This window comes from Emys orbicularis, chromosome 5, assembly GCF_028017835.1.
Source record: "Emys orbicularis isolate rEmyOrb1 chromosome 5, rEmyOrb1.hap1, whole genome shotgun sequence".
NCBI classification, from domain to species: Eukaryota; Metazoa; Chordata; order Testudines; family Emydidae; genus Emys; species Emys orbicularis.
This window is the reverse complement of record NC_088687.1, coordinates 102,434,023-102,457,674: the sequence shown is the minus strand read 5'-3', so window position 1 is coordinate 102,457,674 and position 23,652 is coordinate 102,434,023. Positions and strand designations below refer to the sequence as shown.

At 38.5% G+C, this 23,652-nt stretch overlaps 1 protein-coding gene across 3 annotated transcripts in view; it reads left to right on the top strand.

Annotated features, from left to right (window-relative positions):
* TBC1D1 (TBC1 domain family member 1) overlaps positions 1-23,652 on the top strand; it is a 183,651-nt gene that overhangs the window by 128,311 nt on the left and 31,688 nt on the right. For all 3 annotated transcript variants that reach the window (XM_065405017.1, XM_065405016.1, XM_065405015.1), the window contains 2 exons: positions 12,767-12,952; positions 21,162-21,323. In XM_065405017.1, the coding sequence (XP_065261089.1) occupies positions 12,767-12,952; positions 21,162-21,323 (348 nt within the window). The remainder of the gene's footprint in view (positions 1-12,766; positions 12,953-21,161; positions 21,324-23,652) is intronic.

Below are 23,652 nucleotides of genomic sequence, written 5' to 3'. Positions count from 1 at the left end.
AGAATTCATATTAAATTTGTATGCTACTGTTTTGTTTTCTCTGTCTTTCTGGTGTTGTGTTCCTACTGGAAAATGTAGCTTCTGATCTTAGTCCTTTTATGCATTATGACTTGCTACAGTATTTCTTCTGAGAGCAGAATAATCTGGTTCTTCATTCAATTCTAATCTTTTGTCTGTTTCTAGGGAATGACTAAATCCTCAAAAGAAACATCACAAACAATCCTTTGAAAATGTTCAAATGTTTAGAATTCCTGGATTTGTAAGCTATGCTTCTCTGAGCCCCAACTTGCAGTCAGATTCACACAGACTGTTCTTGCACCTGTATGGAGCCTCATTGATTGTGCTCAGAAACTGTAAGTGCAAGGGTCTGCTCCTCTGGATCTAATTGCAGGTGTGGGGGCCTTAATTTGCTCGTTAGCCCTCTTTCTTAAATGGCTGGAAAGATTAAATCCTGGTGCTGCAGTATATTTTCATAGTTTTATTTCCAGTTTCAATTCTTGATTTAGTACATAATTTTTCAGAATTTATCATAATGGCTACATATTCAAACACTACATCAAAAATTCTTAGTAGAGATTAACATAAAAATAAAATATCAGGTTTAAATAGACGTGTATATAATCTCCTGGAATAAATGGTGGGGAAACAATCCATTTTTTGTACTGAAAGTATCATGCTGGCAGCTGTGAGTGGTGTTTTAGTAATAGGAGGGTTAATAAGATTTTTATGACAGCTCTGTCAGTTTCAGATTCGAGAATGAGTAATGATCTGTTTTGGGATGGGCATTATAGTGGGATATAAGAATCAAACCATAATTTCGGAGAATGAGAAATTCAGTACTGCTTAGCAATACTCAGAATTTCAGAGAAGGCTTTCAGATGAAACAAAGAGACTGCTTTTCCAAAGTAATTATACCGCACTTGGATATCTGACTCCCTGCGTGTAAGAATTACTTCCATTTTTTCAAAAAATACAAAAAAAAAGAAGCATATTAGAAATAAAATCTTTTCATCAGGTTTCCAACTCTGGCAAACTGTAGTCATGCTTGAGATAGACTATATTATAGCATTAATATTACAGCATATTAGTGAACAGCAGGTCCTAAAAAATACTTCAGCTTTATAGTGCTAGAAAAGTCTTGGGGGAATCCTGTTCTCCAAGCTTGCCAGTTTATTTGGTAAGTGGATAAACAAAGACTATTTCAGTTTTATCATTTATACAAAAAAACATAAAACATTAGCAATTATTTGTAAAAATACTCATAAATTCATTTAGCAACAGTGCATAATGGCAAATACTTTAAGGATTGTATTTTATTTCTCTGTTTGATGCACATAACTCAGAAAATGTATACAATTTGAGTCAGTGAATTATTTACTTGAAACTTTCTTCCACCACTGTTTTAACAACCCTTGTTTTCCTGCAGAGAGAACTATTATAGTTTGTTTCTTGGGTTACAATATTTAGAAATCCTAGTTTAAATATGTAGAATAAGTTTTACTATTACTTAACTATAAGAAGTCTTATCATCTTATGTTTTGTAGCATTATTTACCACAAAACCTTCCTCAAAGAAAATTTCTTCTCTACCTTAGTCTTACTCAAAATCTGTTTTGGGATATATCTATACTTAAAATACTACAGCAGCACATCTGCTCAACTGCAGCGCTTCAGTTTAGATGCTACCTACACCGACAGGAGCGATTTTCCTATCAGCATAGGTAGTCCCCAAGAAGCGGTAGCTAGGTCAATGGAAGAATTCTTCCATCCACATAGCACTGTCTATGTGGGGACTTAGGTCGGCTTAACTAGGGTATGGATTTTTCACAACTCTGAGCAACATGGTTATGGTGACCTAATTTTCTAGTGTAGACCAGGTCTTAGAGTGCTACAGCTGGGCCCATGGGGAAGAAACTTCTAAGGCCCATTTCATTCTACGTTTCCTAATTATAATACTTTATTTAGAGAACATGAAGTATATGTAACTGTTTTGTTCAGCTTTGAACTCGGTGGAAAATATTGCAACTCTGCAGAAGGCTAGTCAGAGAGGTTTATTTTCTAGATCCCACTCTTTTATGATAATTAGTTGCTCCAGGGGTGAGTCGGGGGTTAGCAGGCCTCCTGCAGACACACCCTCTGCCTGGTGCCTTAAATTTGATGGGTCCAATTCATTAACATACTTTGGAATGTACCTCCTCTTTTGGAGCCCATGTAGTGTATTGTCTTTTCAAAGGGGACAGATCTTTTTGAAATAGCTTTAGTCTCGAAACTCAGAATAGTTAAGCTGAGAGCTGACATTGGAACAAAAGAGTTTAGAGTTTGAAATATCTACTCTCACAAAAAGTTTGAGAGACAAGGTAGGCAAGGTAATATCTTTTATTGGACCAACTTCTGTTGCTGACAAAGAGAAGCTTTTGAGCTTATAGAGAGCTCTTCTTCGGTTTTCTTCCCTTCAGACACATACTTGTTGATAGCTTTCATGTGCCCACATTGACCTGCTGGGCAGGATTATGGGTGTAGACTTTGCCACTTGTAATCCACTGGGATCTGACAGCTGGTGTGCCCATTGAAATGCCTGGGTTTTAATTTGTGAAGTCTTAATAACATAAGCAAATGAGGTGATTTTGTAAGCAGAATATAGTATTGCTTTGGCAGAATATAGCAAGTTCTTGGCTAAAAAACAAACAAAAAACCCAAAACAATTTCCCAGTGCTGATATTTAAACAGCTATCTTAAAATATACAGTTTTTCAAAAGCTCCTAATTTAGCTATTCAGTTGTCTTTCTCCTCCGCCCTTAGAACAGTGTATGAGACTAAAGGAATTTGTTACTTAATGTGGTTCCAGTTTTTGACTCTACTGGAAGCAAAAGGACTCTGACTATTTTAGCTATATGTGCTTTATAGCATCTGTTGTAGACTTAAAAACTCCAGACATGTATGTAAAATAATGCAAAATGGTGTACTTGTACATCTACAATTATAGCAGTAGATGCAGTTTCTCTTTGATTTTGTATTACTAGCTGAATAGCATGCAGCATTGCCTCATGTTGTGATCATGTATGAAATAAACTGTTGAAATACATGCATGCAAACGTTTGGGAAGAGTTAAGGTTATTGTGAAATCCGCTTCTTTGTGCAATTTAAAATGAGGGATTGCAAAGAATTTCCTATTTTAAAAAATTTAATTATTTTAAAGTGGGAGAAGTGCAACAAGAGAAAGTATGAATATTCTAGTGCACAAAAGAGAAAACTCCTTGGAATTGTCCTCTCCGAGTTCAGACCAAGGCATATCTTGCTTAGTTTATAAACTCTGAAAAGGTCACATGTCCACGGGGATATGGCTGTAAGATAGCAATTCTTTTTTTCTGGTTTTGTTTTCATGGACACCCCAGAGGGCAAGTTTGATAGGAGCAGGAATCAAAACGTCAGATTATAGAGCCATGTAGCAATTCTGTAGTCTGTAACAGGCTTACCAATGTAACACTTAACATTCTAAGTTAAATTTCCTCCCCCTAATATTCTTTAAAACAAATAACAACAAAATCCTCTTTTCTACCTAAAATGTTGTGGTCTCTAACTGGATACACATCTTATTCTGGATATTTGAGGTTAATTGAACTATGTGCTTCTGAGATAATTTTTTAAAATAGGCTTTTTGGTAAAGTCATATTTAAAAAATGAGATTGTGTGACCAAGAAACTACTGGCGAATACAACAAAACTGTTCTCATTGAAAACTAGTATAGGGAACTCATTTTATCTTTTGAAAAAAGGTTGAAGGCAAAATTTTAGTTACTTGTTATGAAAGTATGAATCTCTGTGAGGTCCCAGCGATGTTTTCTATTTCTGTTTCTTCTCTTGAAGCTTATAAAGTCCAGTAGCATAGGTTGCAAATTCTGTTACTCTAACAGATAAATATTGTTTGACTTCATTTGTATCACATTCAGTCACCAGTTTCCTTAAACTTTTCTCATGTGCTCTGTGACGATACTGTACTGTAGTGCCTTCTTTGTAATATTTTGTGGCCTATTGTTTTGTGTGTCTCATCTTTGTGCATACGTTTGTTTAGTCTTCTCAGGGCAGGAGCTTGTTAATGCATATAATGAATTAACTCCGCTCACATCAAGCTCAAGGGATTGGTCTGGATATAGGAGGGTGGAGCTGCTGCACAGATTCTATTCCAGCCTATAGGCAGACAATTGTGCAGGGGGTGTAGTCTATCGGGTAAGAGTAAACACCGATATTTGGCCTGCTCCCAGCATGTCCTTTCACAGGCAGTAGGATATGTGACCAGCACAGAAATCCTTTCCATGACAAGTATGAAGTGCACCAGTACTTTTGCACTTCAGTGCCATCCCCAGCTCACACCTGTGCAGGGCAATTAGTAATGAAGAGGGCCTTCTGCCGGCCCACCACACCACATGAATCTCTCCATGTATTCGTCATTGGCGATCACAGGCTAGTGATGTATATTCTGTAGAAGTATGATTATGAGAGCTGGGGGGGGGGGGGGAGGGAGTCAAAACTCTTTTTTTTTAATGAAAAATGAATCAGTTTTGGGCAACTTAGAAATTCTCATGAAAATGTCCACCTTTGTTGAAAAACTGAAAATTTTCATGGAGATTTTCTATGGAACTAAGAGAAATTCCATGGAAAATGTAGACAAAAATATTCTTTTTTATGTAAAACAAAATACAGTTTTTGGACCAGATGTAATAATTATAAAGCTGAAGTTCCTACCTCAGAATATAGAATCATAGGACCGGAAGGGACCTTGAGAGGTCATCTAGTCCAGTCCCCTACATTCATGGCAGAACTAAGTATTATCTAGACCATCCCTGACAGGTGTTTATCCAACCTGCTCTTAAAAATCCCCAATGACACAGATTCCATAACCTCCCTAGGCAATTTATTCCAGTGCTTAACCTCTCTGACAGGAAGTTTTTCCTAATGTCCAACCTAAACCGCCCTTGTTGCAATTTAAGCACATTGCTTCTTAGCCTATCCTCAGAGGTTAAGGAGAATAATTTTTCTTCCTCCTTGTAACAACCTTTTATGTACTTGAAAACTGTTATCATGTCCCCGCTCAGTCTTCTGTTCTCCAGACTAAACAAACCTAATTTTTTCAATCTTCCCTCATAGGTCATGTTTGCTAGATATTTAATCATTTTTGTTTCTCTTCTCTGGACTTTCTCCAGTTTGTCCATATCTTTCTTGAAATATGGTGTCCAGAACTGGAGACAATACTCCAGCTGAGGCCTAATCAGTGAGGAGTAGAGCGGAAGAATTACTTCTCGTGTCTTGCTTATAACACTCCTGCTAAAACATCCCAGAATGATGTTTGCTTTTTTTGCAGTAGTGTTTGTTACACTGCTGATTTATATTTAGCTTGTGATCCCCTCTGACCCCTAGATCCCTTTCTGCCGTACTCCTTTCTATGCAGTGATTTCCCATTTTACATATGTGCAACTGATTGTTTTGTCCTAAGTGGTGTACTTTGCATTTGTCCTTTTTGAATTTCATCCTATTTACTTCAGACCATTTCTCCAGTTTGTCCAGATCATTTTGAATTTTAATCCTATCCTCCAAAACACTTGCAACTCCTCCCAGCTTGGTATCATCTGCAAACTTTATACGTGTACTCTCTATGCTGTTATCTAATCATTGATGAAGATACTGAACAAAACCGGACCCAGAACTGATCTCTGCGGTACCCCACTCGTTATATCCTTCCAGCTTGACTGTGAACCACTGATAACTACTCTCTGAGAACCAGTTATGCACCCACCTTATAGTAGTTCCATCTAGATTGTACTTCCCTCTTTTGTTTATGAGAAGGTCATGCAAGACAGTATCAAAAGACTTACTAAAGTCAAGATATATCACATCTACCGCTTCCTCTCTATCCACAATGCTTGTTACCCTGTCAAAGAAAGCTATTAGGTTGGTTTGACATGATTTGTTCTTGAGAAATCCATGCTGACTGATACTTATCACCTTATTTTCTTCTAGGTGTTTGCAAATTGATTGCTTAATTATTTGCTCCATTATATTTCCGGGTACTGAAGATAAGCTGACTGCTCTGTAATTCCCTGGGTTGTCCTTATTTCCCTTTTTATAGGTGGGCACTATGTTTGCCCTTTTCAGGTCCTCTGGAATCTCTCCTGTCTTCCATGACTTTTTAGAGATAATCACTAATGGCTCAGATACCACCTCAGTCAACTCCTTGAGTATTCTAGGATGTATTTCATCAGGCCCTGCTGACTTGAAGACATCTTACTTGCCTAAGTAATTTTTAACTTGTTCTTTCCCTATTTAGCCTCTGAGCCTACCTCATTTTCACTGGCATTCCCTATGTTAGCCATCCAATTGCTACTAACCTTTTTGGTGAAAACTGAAACAAAAAAGTAATTTAATACTTCTGCCATTTCCACATTTTCTGTTATTGTTTTTCCCCCTTCATTGAGTAAGGGCCCTTACCCTATCCTTGGTCTTCCTCTTGCTTCTACTGTATTTGTTGAATGTTTTCTTGTTAGCCTTTATATTTCTAGCTAGTTTAATCTCGTTTTGTGGCTTGGCCTTTCTAATTTTGTCCCTACATACTTGTGTTATTTGTTTATATTGATCCTTTGTAATTTGACTTATTTTCCACTTTTTGTAGGATTCTTTTTTGAGTTTCAGCTCACTGAAGACTTCCTGATTAAGCCAGAGTGGTCTCTTGCTATACTTGGTATCTTTCTTACACAGTGGGATAGTTTGCTTTTGTGCCCTTAAAAAAACTGCCAACTCTCTTGAACTGTTTTCCCCTTAGACTAGCTTCCCATGGGCTCTTACCTACCAACTCCCTGAGTCTGCTCAAGTCTGTCTTCTTGAAATCCATTGTCTTTATTTTGCTGTTCTCCCTCCTACCGTTCCTTAGAATCATGAACTCTACCATTTCATGATCACTTTCACCCAAGCTGCCTTCTACTTTCAAATTCTCAGCCAGTTCCACCCTATTTGTCAAAATCAAATCTAGAACAGCCTCTCCCCAATAGCTTTCTCCACCTTCTGAACTAAAAAATTGTCTCCAGCCAGGAAATATGAACCAGCAAAGCATTTTATGAATTTAAATTAGAGTTTTATATCTAATTTTCCTAGGGAGGGCTTGTGACAGCGTACCCCATAAGGCTTTATGGGGGGGGTGTTTATAAATGTATGTATGATATAACTGAAATATGTTTTGTGCTGCCTGTGCCATGTAACATATCTCCGTAAAGGTTATGGTCTACTATATCTATTCATCCTTTGTACTTATATACCATTTTCTACTTGAGGTTAAGAATATGGGCTGTATGCTTGCTTGATTTCTAAGTAAGCTTGGTGAGGCATTTGGTCAGCTTCTTTAGGAAGGAATTTGCCAGGTTAAGTACCTGATCGGGAAACACTTGGGGAACAATGCATCTTGGAATGCTCCAATCCACATAAGAAGTCTTCCTGGAGACATGCAAGATACCATGTGGACAATGGCGTCGGCCTGTAAAGACTGAGTCATGCAGGGGCATGTGACTTGCCCAGGTGTCTCCAAAACTCCATCTTGGAGCTGGACTTTGCATAGGAGGGAGGAGGGGGGTCTCCTCCCACAAGAGAGAGCCTATTTAAACCTGGGGGAGACCCCTCCATTTTGTCTTCAGCTGGCTAAAGAAGGAGCCTCTCCACCCCCCCAGGATACTTGAAAGAAACTGAAACAAAAGACAGAGACTACAGGGGTTGTGAGAGATTGCTGGACCCAGGCTAAAGGGAGATTAGCCTGTAAAAGGGAGCATTCTGGAACTGGTGAGGAACTTATCTGTATTTAGTTTGATTAGGCATAGATTTGCGCATTTTATTTTATTTTGCTTGTGACTTACTTTGTTCTGTCTGTTACTACTTTGAACCACTTAAATCCTACTGTCTGTATTTAATAAAATCACTTTTTATTTAGTAATTTACTCAGATTATGTATTAATACCTGGGGGAGCAAACAACTGTGCATATCTCTCTATCAGTGTTATAGAGGGCGAACAATTTATGAGTTTGCCCTGCATAAGCTTTATGCAGGGTAAAACGGATTTATCTGGGTTTAGACCCCATTGGGAGTTGGGCATCTGAGTGCTAAAGACAAGCACACTCCTGTGAGCTGTTTTTGGGTAAACTTGCAGCTTTAGGACAAGTGATTCAGACCCTGAGTCTTTGTTAGAGCAGACTGGAGTGTCTGGCTCAGCAAGACAGGGTGCTGGAGTCTAGAGCTGGCAGGGAAAACAGGAGCAGGGGTAGTCTTTGCACATTAGGTGGCAGCTCCCAAGGGGGTTTCTGTGATCCAACCCGTCACAGGGCTATTTTTCATTCACAGTGCATTAAAGTTATATGGGTTAGATGCAAAGCAGGGTCAACAAAATCCTATAAGGTTGGCAAGTGAACAGGGAAGCTGATTCCTTCAGTTTCCACTAATAGTATGCTTAGATATTCAAGTTGTGCCGCAGTGCACTTGCTATCCTTTTATAGGTCTTGAAAGTTGCACATTGTTTAACCTTTTGCACATGACAGTTGGATTCACTGGAATGTGCACTTCTAATTACTTTCAAATGAATTATTCTCCCTTTTATCTCTCCTTTCTTTGTCTTCCTTCAAAACATTTGCAGGAAAGATTGAAACATTCAAATGTTTTTTTAAATAGTCCTTTGACTCCTGTTCTGATTCTGGAAGCTGTACTGCATGGCCATCATTGATACAGTTGTATGTTCATGAATACTGGTAAGGGCTGAATTGTCAAGTGTCTGTTTCCTTTTTGATACAGCTTCCCAAGGGAGAGAAGGTAAATTAGTGTATTAAACTCTGTCTGAGAAGACTAAGATGTCTGTTTAATGTCTGGTAACAATAAGAAGAAAAAAACACAAGAGGAGCCGACAATTGTAAGGGGAAAACTGAGCCTAGGATACATTCTTGGTGGGATTAGAGGTAGGGTTGGTCACCATGATAATTTATTTTATAATTTCCATAATCTCCATATTATGGATCCCTCTTTTATAGCCTTAAGTGCCATGGTTTAAGGTTTCCTGTCTAATAACCAGGATCAGTTTAGGCAAAAATGACACAAAATTTTCTCCCCTCCTGCAGTTTAAAATTATTGGCTGAACTGGAAGCAAAAACTGTCATGTTGACTAGTTAATATCCCACACTGATGCATGTTGGTATGATGAAGTTTTTTATTGGAGAATTCACAAGAGCTAAAATTGTTTAAATAACACGTGCAGTGAACTAAAAGATGATCCGTCGTAGGTTTTCCCTAAAACTGGAGAAGATCAATATGCTCATATTTTCACTGAGAGGGGAGGATGTACAGATGAAAAATAGGAAGATTGGAATTCTGATCACATTCTCTGGGTGTATTTACTTCTAACGTTATGGAAGAGTTAGAAAGGCTGGTTTGCGTGTGTCCAATCAGTTTTGCCTTGTGTTTGACAACCTATGTTCTGGAACCAGGCAACCTCAAACTGACCTGGCTCTTCCCTTGGGATAGGGTGTGCAGCCATTCTGTTTGGCTGAAGGGAGAAGTCCCATGGCCTTATAGTTGGAACTTGGGATAAAGACATGTATATTTTCAACCACAACTATGCATGGGAGACAGGACACATGGGTGGGGAAATCAGTTATTTTTCCTCTAGATACTGTATGCATCTAAGGCTAATGAGTCCATCAGTGTAGTGATATAAAATGGCTACACATCAGTGGATGGGTGAAATTAAATCTGTATATATAGAGTTGACAGATTAAATTAATTACTGGTGTTGTTGTAGCAGGAGTTACCAAAAAAATAAAAAATAAAAGCTTAAGTACTTATTTTGGTAAGGAACAATATTGTTCAATGTTTCGCTAAAAATAAAGAATAATTCCTCTTATATTCTCATGAATTTTTTTTCTGTGACTAATTTAAGAGTTCTGCTGTAATTAATTTTTTAAGTGGGCTATCTGCATGCTTGACTTACTGCAAAAGGTACTTAAGTACACAATCATAAGTGAAAAATTTGGTGAAAGGTAAAGGTTATGACGTGACAGAAAAGCTAGAAGCTAGAACAAACACTTCTTGAATGTTGTTCTGTTTGCATTAGTCGTAGGGGTTCGTGACTACATTGCTGAATATTTACATTGGGAACTGGTATTCATCCCACTGTATTATGAACTGTATTGGTGCTGTGTTTATGCAGTTAAGGTTTGTGTGTTTTCTATGTCAAGCCTAGTTTAGCTATTTTTTTATATACTAATTTTGATTATTTTAAAAATTCTGAGTCATACTAGCTTTCAGTTGCTAGCATATGCTTCTGTAATTAATTGAAGTGTCCTGTTTATAAAGCTTTAGTTAGCAGGCCATTGGATAAGTATGTGGTTTTAATGCCTTTATAGTTTTGAGAAATAATGGGCCAGTCTCTGGCCTCTGCTACAGATCCTTTGAGTCACTCCAGTGGTGCAAAAGAGCTGAAAGCTGCCCTAAACTGGCAGCTGGTGAAATTTTGCCTGGCAAAGCCATTTCTCTGCCAACTCCGCTCCCTCTGGCGTAGGAAGTGTGTTGGGTAGGGGAGGTGCTACAGCACTCCTTTGCTGGCATAAGTGCTGCCGTAGGGCTGATACAAGCCAGTATAAATTAGAGAACAGCCCTGAGGTATCCAGATAAAGGTGCTGTAAAAGTGGTATACCCTTTGGGCTTCCCATTTCACCACCAGGTAGTACTATCTTGAGCAGCATGCAACTAGATTTGAGGATAAAGCTAATGATTATGCTCGAATCCCTCTCCTTGACCTGGTCTATGTCTTCACTCCACCAACAGGTCCCTCATGAAAACATAATTCTTCTATGAGGCCTATGTTATTGTCAGGTTCCTAAGGGAGAATTCTGCACATCACCAAAAATCTCTGCCATCATCACCCTTAGTTCCCTTCTTGGAGGTCTCAGCCAAATGGTCAAGGACTGACTGCATGTGCCTGAACTATAGTTTCAACCCTATAAGTTAAATTCCTCTAGGTCAGAGTTGAGAGACATGGGCAGGGAGGTATTAGAGAATCTGGCCCATCTACTGCTTGTGCTGTCTGTTCTTTGGTAAATTAATTTATTTCAGTCTGGAGTATTAGCTGGGAAGAAGAGAAGGAAAGACGAAAATGTACAATGTACAGTCAGCCTGTGGAACTCCTTGCCAGAGGATGTTGTGAAGGCCAAGACTAGAACAAGGTTCAAAAAAGAACTAGATAAGTTTATGGAGGATAGGTCCATCAATGGCTATTAGCCAGGATGGACAGAAATGGTGTCCCTAGCCTCTGTTTGCCAGAAGCTGGGAATGGGTGATAGGGGATGGATCACTTGATGATTACCTGTTTTGTTCATTCCCTCTGGGGCACCTGGCATTGGCCACTGTCGGAAGACAGGATACTGGGCTAGATGGACCTTTCGGTCTGATCCAGTAGGGCCGTTCTTATGTTTTTATGTTACCAAGCCTATTTTTAAAAGGGGAGGGAGGGAGAAGTGTGTTTTGTATCCGTGGTGTCTATGGAATTGATACTGGGCTGTTTATAATTTTGCCTGGATGGAGTCCCATATTTTATTTGCACAAATGTAAAATATGTCAAATAATAATAAACAAACAGCTAGCATCCTGAACTGTCTGGCCTATTAATTAGTGCATCTGATCTCATGAAAATTTGTGGTGTATCGATTAGAATTTCTAACCGATCAGGAAGATGAGCTGTGTGTAGCTAGAACCCTGCACCTACACAGAGTCACTGGGTCTGCATGTGGTCCGCTCACATAGAGCTCACTGAAGAAACAGGATTATATGGTATAAGTACAATATTCAGACTATGAGATAAAATAGTTCTTAACCACTGCAGAATGGTATTCAGCGCTATTTCCAACAGACAGGAAATACTGGGAACAGAAAGATATTGTCAGTAATAAAATGCTGGAATTGAAATTTCATAAGGTGGAAATCAGGCCCATATTTCTCCAGTTTTGCTTCCTCTGAAGTCAGTGTCTGAAAACTCCCATTGATACAAATGGCCAATATCAGCACCTGGATTAAACATGTTTAGATTGGATGGTGTTCAAACTGGATGAGAGAGAGACACCTGAAGAAAGAATAAAGATGGGTTAAGAGTGTGGAGACTTTAAATTCACATTTGATAACAACATTTGATAACAACATTTGATAACACATTTGATGTTAAGGAAAGAGAGCCTGAATAGATAGAAGGTACAGATATGGGCACAATGCAAGTGCATGTCCAATTAAGCATGAAATTTCCAGTTTTAGGTTTCCAATACAAATGCATTGTTTAAATAATGTAGCCCTATCCTGGTAACATAAGATAGATTTACAAAAGGGATTCTCTTTTACAAAAGGCATTCTCTTGACACGAGTGTCCAAAATTCTGTACATATGCGAGAGCAAATATATCTCTGTGTGCACTTCAGAAATTCTAATACCTACACCAGTACTTCCAATAGTTAAGCACCTGCACACACAAATATTAACACTTGCATCTGCAAAATCCATTGGTTCCACTTGCACTTGGATAGGTGTTTAGACTATTGAGACTGCTTATGCATGGGTTAAAGTGCACACAGATGTTTGCGCTTGCAAAGTTTAGATGCATACATAGTACATTTTTTACATGTGCACAAGTGGCAGCAGGCCTTTGAAAAAGTGCCCTTTTATTTGACTATGAAACCTAAATGGGTAATGCTCATTTCTGTCTCTTGAAGATTACTCTGAATTGGGAGATCTTCCACCCAGGTCCCCGTTAGAACCAGTTTGTGAAAATGGCCCCTTTGGGCCAGTGAAAGAAGACAGGAAACGGACAACTCGGGAGCTTCGAGAACTGTGGCAGAAAGCCATTCTTCAACAGATACTGCTCCTCAGAATGGAAAAAGAAAATCAAAAGTTGCAAGGTTAGTAAAAATTTTGATTAGATCCTATGGAGAACAAATTGTGTTCTTGGTTTGTATTGAAGCTTTCGCGGTGAATAGGATCAGGTCTTAACAAAATGTTTTAGAAGCAATATAGATAAGTCAATCTAGCACTGTCTCTCCCAATCCTCTTTATTTATGTATGGTGTTTCCTTCTTTCCTTCATTTACTCTTAAAGTAAATAAGCCATAGGTAAAAGATTATCTTAATTGCCACTTTATTGTTGGCATTTCATTGGATGTTTTTAGACTGGTGCCTGGAAGTGCTGATAAGAAGCTCAGTGCTGTCCTTCTGAACTGCCTCTTTAGTATATTCTGATGCACAGGTGATTGTTTAAATATTGGTCATTCACTAAATCCTGTTTAGCCGTTCCGGGAGTTAAACAGAGTCCTCAAAGAGTTGGCCTTGTACTTTAAGCTATGGGTGAAATATTGATTACCATGGTGCTGACAATTATGCGCACATTATGTAGACACTTAGTAACATAATAGGAACTGTGTAATATAATGTTAACTGTGCGTTTTGTGTAGGAAGATCAGAAAACAGTTATAAAGTATTAGAAATGAAGATAGGGTAGTAATACTTAAGTGCTTTTCATCCTAGTAGAGTTTCTCCCTTCTGCTTAATTGTTTTTTAATCTTTTTATTTTGTCATTTTTAATATACATGAAATTTCCATACAAATATTAACAAATCTTATGCATAACCTGGTTTTGTTACCTTTTTCATAGACCTATTTGTGTATAGTCAACCTCTTATACAAATTCCAAAAGACTGCAACATCTACTTGATCCTGATGCAAAGGGGTCTGTCATTTTTCCATTAAAAGGGTTCCCTATACTTTTCTCCATGATGCTAATGTTGGGGGGACCTGTCCTTTTCCAAAAGTGAGATATGTTATATCTGTCTGCTAGCAGTGTAATTGTGTTATCGGTGGGTCCTTCCCTGAGTCAGTAACCTCCTTTGGACTGTAACCTAAAAGAATCATTATGGGTTCTGTGGGTAACCTAACTTCAGTTATTTTGACATTTTTATTTGTTGTTTATCCTCTAGAACACTATTAACTTAGGGCATTCCCACCATATATGCAGAAAGGTCACTATTCCCTCACATCATCTCCAGCACTTATGACTCCCTTTTTAATGTATATTTCCTTTAATTTAAATAGACGGAGGTACCACTATTAAAGTATTTTGAAAATGTCTTTAATGGTTACTTAAATAGATGAGGTTTCTGGCCTTCCTATTCATTTCTTTCCCTATTCTCCAGTCCTCCATTTTACAGAAAGCCCAAGATTAAACTTTGTTTGTTGGCTTGGCCATGCCTCTCTGATTTGAGGTGAGATCAGAGGGAGTCCAAAGACCGTTTGGGATTTGGAGGAGGAGGACCTCTTAGCCCTGTCAAAGACACTAATGGTGAGAGTGGCCATGATGATCCTCTGAAGACTTCTGAGGGAGGGAGCACCTGGCACCAAGATTGTGTGTGAGGGTGAACACCCCTCCTTCCCCCCACCCTCGGATAAATCTCTGAGTAAGATGTGTGGAGAGGAAGGGTTGTCTATCAAGGTGGACAAATGTATAGAAAGAGGCCTAGGGTTGTAGGAGCTGCAGTAGTCCTGAATGGAATCCTCTCTCAAAGCTGAGCTAAAGCTCTTGGGAGACAGTGAAACCTGGGTTCAGGTTTCTGTGGTACCTTGAAATCTGAATGGATGATTGAGCTATATGATGTGCACTGTGTGGTATTTCCTTAAGCATCTACTTGTGTTTCTGTACTTGCCTTACCTTTTTTTAGAAAGAATCTACATCATTCCATTATTAGCCCTTCTTGTTTTAAGGATCAGGTTGTTGACATTAAAATAAGGTTGACTTAATTTGGTGTCTCACTACAAAGTCAAAATATTGAGACCTAGGGTAAAATTTTCAAAAGTGCCTAAGTCCCATTTTCAGTCTTGACTTGGGGGCAGATTTTTCAAAGGTATATTTAGCTCCTAACTCCCATTGACTTTCAGTGGGAGTTAGGTACCTAAGTGCCATTTGTGCACTTGAAAAATCAGCCCAAGTCACTTCTGAAAATGGAACTTACGTACCTGAGTCACTTTTAACAATGTTATCCGTTGTCCTAGATAGCTGTGATGGAGTGGTCATTGACTGAGTGATTGCTGATGGATTGGAGTTTAATGGGGGTGGGGTTAAGGAGCTACAAAGCTTGTCCCAACTGTGAAAGTGTCAAGTCTAGCCTGGGAGCTTGGCTTAGGCAAACTCCTGCTCCAATTTCTGAAGTCAGCCTGTAACTGAAGTTAGCTTGGAAGCCTGGCTCAGGCAAAGGCCTGCCCAACACAAAAGATTTGCGCCAGTCTTGAAAGACCTAGCCTAGCCTGGGAGTCTAGTCTTGAAAGATTAGCCCAACCCAGGGAAGGTTGGTTTAGGCAGAGGTCCGTGCCAGTCCTGAAAGATTTTGTGTAATATGGAAGCTCAACTCAGGCAGAGATTTCTAAAACTTCCAGTTGGAACTTTAGCTGGTAGCTGTATTATGCAGTTGCTGTGGGAATTTCTGAACATGTGGGAACCTAAGGTTTTTTCTGTTCTTAGGGGACTTAACGTTAAAAAGTATATTTTTCCTCTTTTTTTTCTTTAAATACTCCGATGATTTATTTCTTGCCTCTTCCACTTTCAAAGTGAAACCCACATGAAACCCACGGATAACATGTTAAATCACTGTGTGACACTTATATCTATGAAAAGTAAGAAAATAAGCTTAGTCAGATGTTGATCACCACTCTGTCCAGAGAAAATAGACACTAATTACTAAACAACCACAAATACACTAAAAATAGGTATGTCTGAAACTTGTCAATAAATGAAAGAAACAAGTCTTGGGTGTGTGCTATGAATTTCAAAGAAACGGGAGCACATGCATCTTGGAATTGCTTTTTCTTCTTCCTTGCAGGCAGATACATTTCAAGAAGTGTTCTGAGTTGCTGTTATATAAAGGAACCAGCCCGTGACACGTTTTGAAAAGCAGATGAGAACATGCTTTAGCAGGCTTGGCAGCCACATATTCTGGGGTTTTCATCTTTGGGAACTAACAGTAAATATTTTAATATGCAATAATGTTTCAATAAGCACAGAATACGTTCATTTTGACTACTACTAAATTAAGCAGTAAAAGTGCTAACATTAAATGTGCAGTATAATATTCATTACTTACCATCTTTAGCTCCTGATACATTATTGCACATTTAAATATTTACTGTTGCTGTCCAGGTGTTCTCACTTACTAAGGGTATATCCTACCCTCAGTCTTTGCATACCACTACCATTGACTTTCATGGGCATTCTGTATGTTGAATAGCAAGGTAAAATTATGCTTCCAAATGTTCAAGGACCAGATAATACTGTTAATTGCAAAAGATAAACAAAAAGTGACTAACAGTGAGTTTGCCCATCAGCTCTAATGCAAGCTGCCACTGTGGAGCTTATTTTAAAATTATCTTCAGGTAGGAAAACCAGGGGCCTCCTGGTTGTTGTTGGTTTTTTTTATATGATATTCTTTTTGACTTGAAGAAAATGTGAACAAGTTGGCTCCTCTATTGAATGGAGTTGCATTTATTTAGAGATATAGAGTTACTTTCTAAGCTGACACATAACTATAATGCTCATTGGTGCTGTAATTCTTTTAATTCAATGTTTAAGCATAGATCAATTTGTAGTAAAAAAGATGTTGGATCATCAGGGTGTAACTTATGACATGTCCTAACAAGAACGTGTAGATAAATCACACTTCAATAGAAGTGTAAGCACAATATGTCTGAATTCGTTTAGCCCGAGAGTGCCTAATTCTTGTCCTACAGAAAGATCAACATGTATAATACCCTATTCTAATTTTGCTATAGTAGTTTGGCTCACCTCTAATTACATATTGCATATTTGTTGACCATAACAGTACAGTGAGTCTAAACACGGATCTGAAAGGAGTAGTCCTGGCTAACATAGCAACAGACAATTTTTTTCCCTTCAGTCTGGAGCTCCCTCCCTTTGGTAGGTAGGTGCACAGACCTACGGGAGAATAAATCACATTATTTGTATGTTATTCTCTGCACAAACCTCCTTTGTCACTAGCACTGCTCACGTTCACTGCAAAAGTCTCATCATTTGAAGGAGGGACATCTCCAGACTGCAGAAATTGAAGAGTGAGGTCACAGGAGGTTAGATTCTTTGAAGCCTTGCTTTCAGCAGTACTGAAGGTAAACAGCCATGATGGCAGTGTGAAGAGGAGGAAAGAGAAGGAGAAGTTAAGGATTAGACTTTTTTTTTAATTTGCAGCCAACCATTACAAAAACAAAGGTGCATTGCTTTCTTTTAATCTTTAGGGTTTCTTTTTGTATCCTAGTTTCACTAACTCCTCTCATGGCTTCTCACCAAAAGTCCCCATGTAGATGTGTCCTTTGTTTTGTGGTTGTAATTCCATTCCTGGGCCAACTTTGTATGACCCTGGGCAGGCCCTCTCTGAGGTCCAGAGGGGCCCAGGCCACTTCCAGCTTTTGAGGACCCTAGCCATAGTAAAAAAAAAAAAAAAAAAAAAAAAGACAACACACGAAAACAAAGTAAGGCATCAAAAAAAGAGTGAGACATAATTTGAATATTTTTTTATTTAACAAATGCTTTTCTGGTCCGATAGGGATGCACATAAAAACAAGTTGCGAAACTTATCAAATGCCAAAGAATTAACAAATGTCTAAATTTGAGGCCCCCTTTGAGCTTGAGACCCAGGCCAAATGGCCCTCCTGCCCCCCTCCCCCCCACATTCCTTTCCTCGGAATCAAATCTCTGGTATATTAAAAGAAAATTCTGGATAAAATTTATGTTTGGGTTTTTTAACCATACCTTTGGCATAGCAGGATGGATATGTGGAACAGACATGCCAAACCCGCAAAAAAAATGCAGAAATCAGGCTTGTTTTTGGCTTACTTGACTTGTGAGTTGCTTGTTGGCTAGTTTTTGGCTTGTAGCTTGTTGCTTGTTTGGCTTGTTGCTTGTTGTAGCTTGTTGCTTCTGTTTTTTTGATCGGCTCCCGGCAAGCAGGGACGAGGGGTGGAGAGAGAGTCAGGGGTGCACAGAGGGCCTACCACAGTCCCAGACTGCACGCTGGGGGGATCTAGTCACATAGAGTGTTGGGGTTCTTAGGGATTGGCTTGTTTTGGCCTTGTTTTGAAATGGGATTAGCTTGATTTTTGGCTTATTGTGAAAGACGGGGTGCTTATTTACCACGTGAAAGTTGGCAACTGTGATTTGGAAACAGACAAACATGAAAAAAGCGACCTCTTACAAGCATTTTAAATAATAATTTCTAGTTAGAATGCATCATTTGAAATCCTAAAACAAATCAATCTTAAGGACTTTTGAGTATGGAAACAGAGAGGTTCTTTATCAGAAAGTTTAGGGTAACAGACAGAGATTAGAAGCATATAGTAAACTATACCACTAATTCTCATGTTAGTTCTTATCATTACTGCAGTCAGTTATCTTGAAGATTAATGTTAAGCAATTTCATATTTGACATCATCAAAGGTTTGGGCAGGTCACTTGGAGCTATCTTTATAAAGATACACCTCTACCTCAATATAACGCTGTTATCGTTTGGGAGCCAAAAAATCTTACCGTGTTGTAGGTGAAACCATGTTATATTGAAGTTGCTTTGATCCACCGGAGTGCGCAGCCCCGCCCCCCCGGAGCACTGCTTTACCGCTTTATATCCGAATTCGTGTTATATCGGGTCGCGTTATATTGAGGTAGAGGTGTATTTAAGCCCCTAAAGATGCAGTCAGGTACCCAGTGGGATTTACAGATGTACATAAGCAGGTTAGGCACCTAACTCAATGGGAGTTAAGTGCCTAACCCGACTAGGTGTTTTTGTAAGGTGCCTGTCTGCATCTTTAGGCACATGCCTTTGTAAATCTAATCTGTGATGTCCCTGTGACTCGGTTTATCCATCTGGAAAATGGTGGTCATTATAATGTTATCCAGTAAGGGTGAAGCATTTTTGTTTTTAATTTTGTAAATTCCTACGTAGTTAACTTGGGAGGAGGAAAAACCACATAGTTGAAACAGAAGTGGGAATTCAGTCTTGTGCCATATGAGTGTAACTGTTTAGTTTGCGTAATCTTCCCTACACAGTCTGAATTCAGTATTCAGTGCTGCAATCTATGCTTCTAAGGCCAGATAGCATTCTAGAAGAGTATATCATACTAGTGTGGGATGTGAAACAAAACAGCTGGATTCACTGGTTACTTTTGCTTGCCTGAGCCCCAGTAAACTAAGTTATAAGATGGGCTCGCTTGCCCTGGAAAACACTGCCGTGATTAAAGTCTCTGCTGATGCCTTTAATTTACTTTCTAGGAAACCTGTTACCTCAAAATGGATTTATAAACAAAAAATTTTTTTAAATACATTTCAAGGATTTAGGTTATTCAGCTTAATGAAATGTCATAAAAGGCCTACAAATTGATTCATTGGGAAACTAAACAGCCCTGATCCTGCAAAAACTCATAATTTAACTCGCACAAGTAATTCCACTGAGTTGTTCACATGCATAAAAGCTGGCAGGATCAGGGCCTGAATTGTTATATAATTTAAAGGTGAAAATTTTCTAACTATATCCAATTTACCATTCTTTTCTGACAAATTGAAAAATAGCCCTTGCTTCATATGACCTACAAAAATCAGTGCTTTAAAAACTTCAGTGGCAGTAGTTATATAACAAACTGTACCCAGAGCTGTAATGACACAGTCAATAGTGCTGTTACACAAAGTATTTTGGCATGATCAGAGATTCTGTAAATTAATTTTTTTTTAAAGTATTGTTCTCAATATACTAACTACAGCAAATGGGAGAGAGGAAAAACCAGCAAGGAAAACAAGACTTAAATTTGTATAAACAGCTTTAACAATTGAGAGTTAAACTATTAAAAAATTACTTTGTCCTTTTAACTTAGATTGTCTCAACACAGTAATAAATAGGAGTGTTGTTTTGATGAAGTATTATGGTATTAAATCACCAAAGTGACAGTAGTCTTATGATGTATGGTAATATGTCCTCAGAATGACGGTACACTGTAATGCATTACAGTAATGCATCGTCACAGCAACTAGGTATTATGCATATATCACACAAACATCATTAGAGAGATGGAAACTTTATGACACTACTTTTTAAACATGGTTTCAACTCAGGAGAGCTGCTTGGGATTTAATATGAGTTAATTTTTTTAACACTTTAAATCCTCATTCCTCTTTGGGTATGCCTGCACAGCAATCAAAAGTCTGCAGCTGGCCTGTGCCAGCTGACTCAGGCTAAGGGACTGTTTAATTGCAATGTAGACATTCAGGCTCGGGCTACAGCCCAGGCACTAGGATCCTGCTGACACCACAGTTAGCCCGAGCCCCACAAGCCAGAGCGGGTGTCTACAGTGTAGACATACCCTTTATCTCCTCTTGTCTCTCTCTCATTTCTAGGGTCTCCCCAAGCCTCCCCATGCTCAAAATAGTGCTTCTGCTCACTTTCCCACATGTGCAAAGACTCTGACCATATCACCACCATCCTCCAACAAAATCAACTGACTCCCTGATCCCTTCAAAATCCTGTTAAAAAATGCTATCCCTAAAATTCTCGGTAAACTTGCCACAGACTTTTATTATGGCATGTGCTCTGTTGTAACTGTGTTGTACTCCTAATAAATAGCAGTACTCCTCGATAATTCTGAATTGAAAGGGAGAGTAGCTTACAAAGGGGCAGACTATATTACTTTTATATCTCATATTCAGTTTTGGTCTTGTTTACACTAAATCCTTTTTGTGAAGAGGAAAAAGTTAGACAATTGTGATATCTTGCCTATTTCATTAACCATCTTCAATGTCTCTTTCAGTTTTAAAGATTTTACTAGTTGTGAGGCTCTTCATCTGAGCTGCCATGCAGAATGTATTTTAACAGAATGGCTTCCAACAGAACGGCACAACTAGAACAGTTTAAAACAAAAAAGCATCCTGAAATTCTTACGGTGCTTGTCAAAAGTTCTACGTCTTCAGTTATGTAGACAGGCATCAGCGTGGATGTTTGCATGATAAGGCCCTGTGTAAGTGAATTTGTTTGATAGTATTGTCAGTCTTAACTGGTACACTGTTAATATCATTTCTTAGCTTCTGAAAACAATTTGCTGAACAGGCGTCTGAAACTTGATTATGAAGAAATCACTCCGTGCTTGAAAGATGTAACTTTGGTTTGGGAAAAAATGCTGAGTACACCAGGAAGGTCAAAGACAAAAATTGACATGGAAACAATACATTCTGCTGTTGGGCGAGGTAAGCATAGCCTATGTTTTTGAAATGGTGGAATTCATGTACAACTTAATGTTAGAAGTCACTCTAATTGCTTTTCTCTACCAATATCAGTTCTCTCTTATCACCTTATTAAATGGGGGTGTTCACAGTGGTCTAAATAAACAATTGACACTGTTCAAATTGATACATTTGAGGTCCACTGCCCCTTAGCTACACATGTGCCACCCCCATTGATTTTAAACCATAGTTGCAACCATGGAGCTGAGTATAAAGTATGTGACATTCACTTTTAATAAACTTCATCCTAAGGGGAAAAGAGATTTGGACAGCAAAATTGTTGAGCCTGTCTATCTATCCACTGTTAGATAGGCAAGTGACACCAGACCAGTTGATTTATAACTCCAAAATACCAGTGTGAGGCTTCAAGTTTCTAACTTAATTCCTGACCATGAAAAAAATGTCCTTAAATTGATTTTAGAAAGAAACTCCACCAAAAAAGAAAAAAACGGGGAGGAAAACATGAGATGAATGGCAAAAAAAAAAAAAAAGGCAGAATTTAACAAACATATATTATACACCAAATCCTAATTCAAAATGAGTTTTTTCTAGTAACTTTTTACTGTTATACTAAATATATTTATCTGCTTGCTTCAACCAGTATGAGTCTTAGTCAATAATAGAATCTAAATACAAAATATCTTCAATTGTGGAAATGCTGGACTAAATACCTTGTTTATGTGGATGTTGCAGTGTGCACAGCTATAATTGATATGGGAATAATTTATCAACTATTTGCCCTGAAGGGGATTTAATTGATCTATAATGGTGTATACAGTAGCAATAGATTTATACTGTTGGCCAAAGTCTACTGTCAATTACCTATTCACCCAATTGAAGCTAATGGAATTGCAGGAGCGTAACTGAGAACAGAATCTGGTTCCTTCAGTGAATCCAAAAGCCTGTTTACACCATTTGATGTGTTTTTATTCAGTAACCAAATTCAAAACACTGAAAGTAGTTTGTGAAAATACTCCCTCTGTACATTGTGCTGTGGTTTTGCTTCAAATATCAGTTTTGCTCTTAACTTGTTTCTACTGAAGTTTCATTATAAAGTAATGATCTGGAGATAACGATGGTCTATTAAAAATACATATCAGAAAAATACTTATTCATTTTAGTTTTTATGTAAGGAAGTACTGTAAAATTGTTCTTGTATATATTTCTTCTAGAGCTAGGCCAATAACAGATTTTTTCAATTCATGGGCAATTCTGAAAAGTCAAGGAAAATTTTTGTTTTGTTTAACAAAACATCTTTGATTTCAACCTTTCAATGTTTTTTTTTTTAAATTTAAAATAAAATTAAAAGAAATTTCAAAACACAAAGCTGTTTTGAATAAAAATAATTTTTCTCACAAATATCAAAAATGAAACATTTATGTTTTTCCCCCAATTGAAACAATTGAGTGAAATTGACAAAAGTTGTTTTAGTGTAGCAGAATCTGCATTCCTCTCCCCCCCCCCCCCAAAAGAAAAAAGAAAAAAGTTTTGGTCTGACTTCACTCAGCCCGTATTTGATAATTGAGTTAATTTTGACCTCCTGTATTGACCTCTTCCTATGTTTTAAATATTTACCAAAAGAAACAATAAAAACCATAACTCACAGATTACTCTAAAACTGAACCCTTGATTCCAACACATTTAAGATTAGATTGGAATATCCTTATTTGCATTGAGTAGAATCTTATGCTATGAGTAGTCCTATTGACTTCTTAGTGTACCTTTACGCATGTTGAATAGTAACACAGCCTGACCCAGTATAATTAGGGCCCTACCAAATTCACAGCCATGAAAAACACGTCACAGACCATGAAATCTGGTCTTTTGCCCTATACTATACAGATTACACGGGGAGACCAGTTTTTCTCAAATTGGGGGTCCTGACCTAAAAGGGAGTTGCAGGGAGTTCGCAAGGTTATTTTAGGGGGGAATTGCGGTATTGCCACCCTTACTTCTGCACTGCCTTCAGAGCTGGGTAGAGCCAGAGAGCAGTGGCTGTTGGCCAGATGCCCAGCTCTGAAGGCAGTGCCCCACCAGCAGCAGCACAGAAGTAAGGGTGGCAATAGCATACCATGTCATCCTTAATTCTGCGCTGCTGCTGGCGGCAGCTCTGCCTTCAGAGCTGGGATCCCAGCCAGCAGCCACTGTTCTCCAGCTGCCCAGCTCTGAAAGCAACTCTTCATGAGCTGAAAGCCAACAGCAGCACAGAAGTAAGTATAGCGGATCCGCAACCTGCCCTACAATAACCGTGTGGCCCCCCCACAACTCTTTTTTGGGTCAGGACCCCTACAAT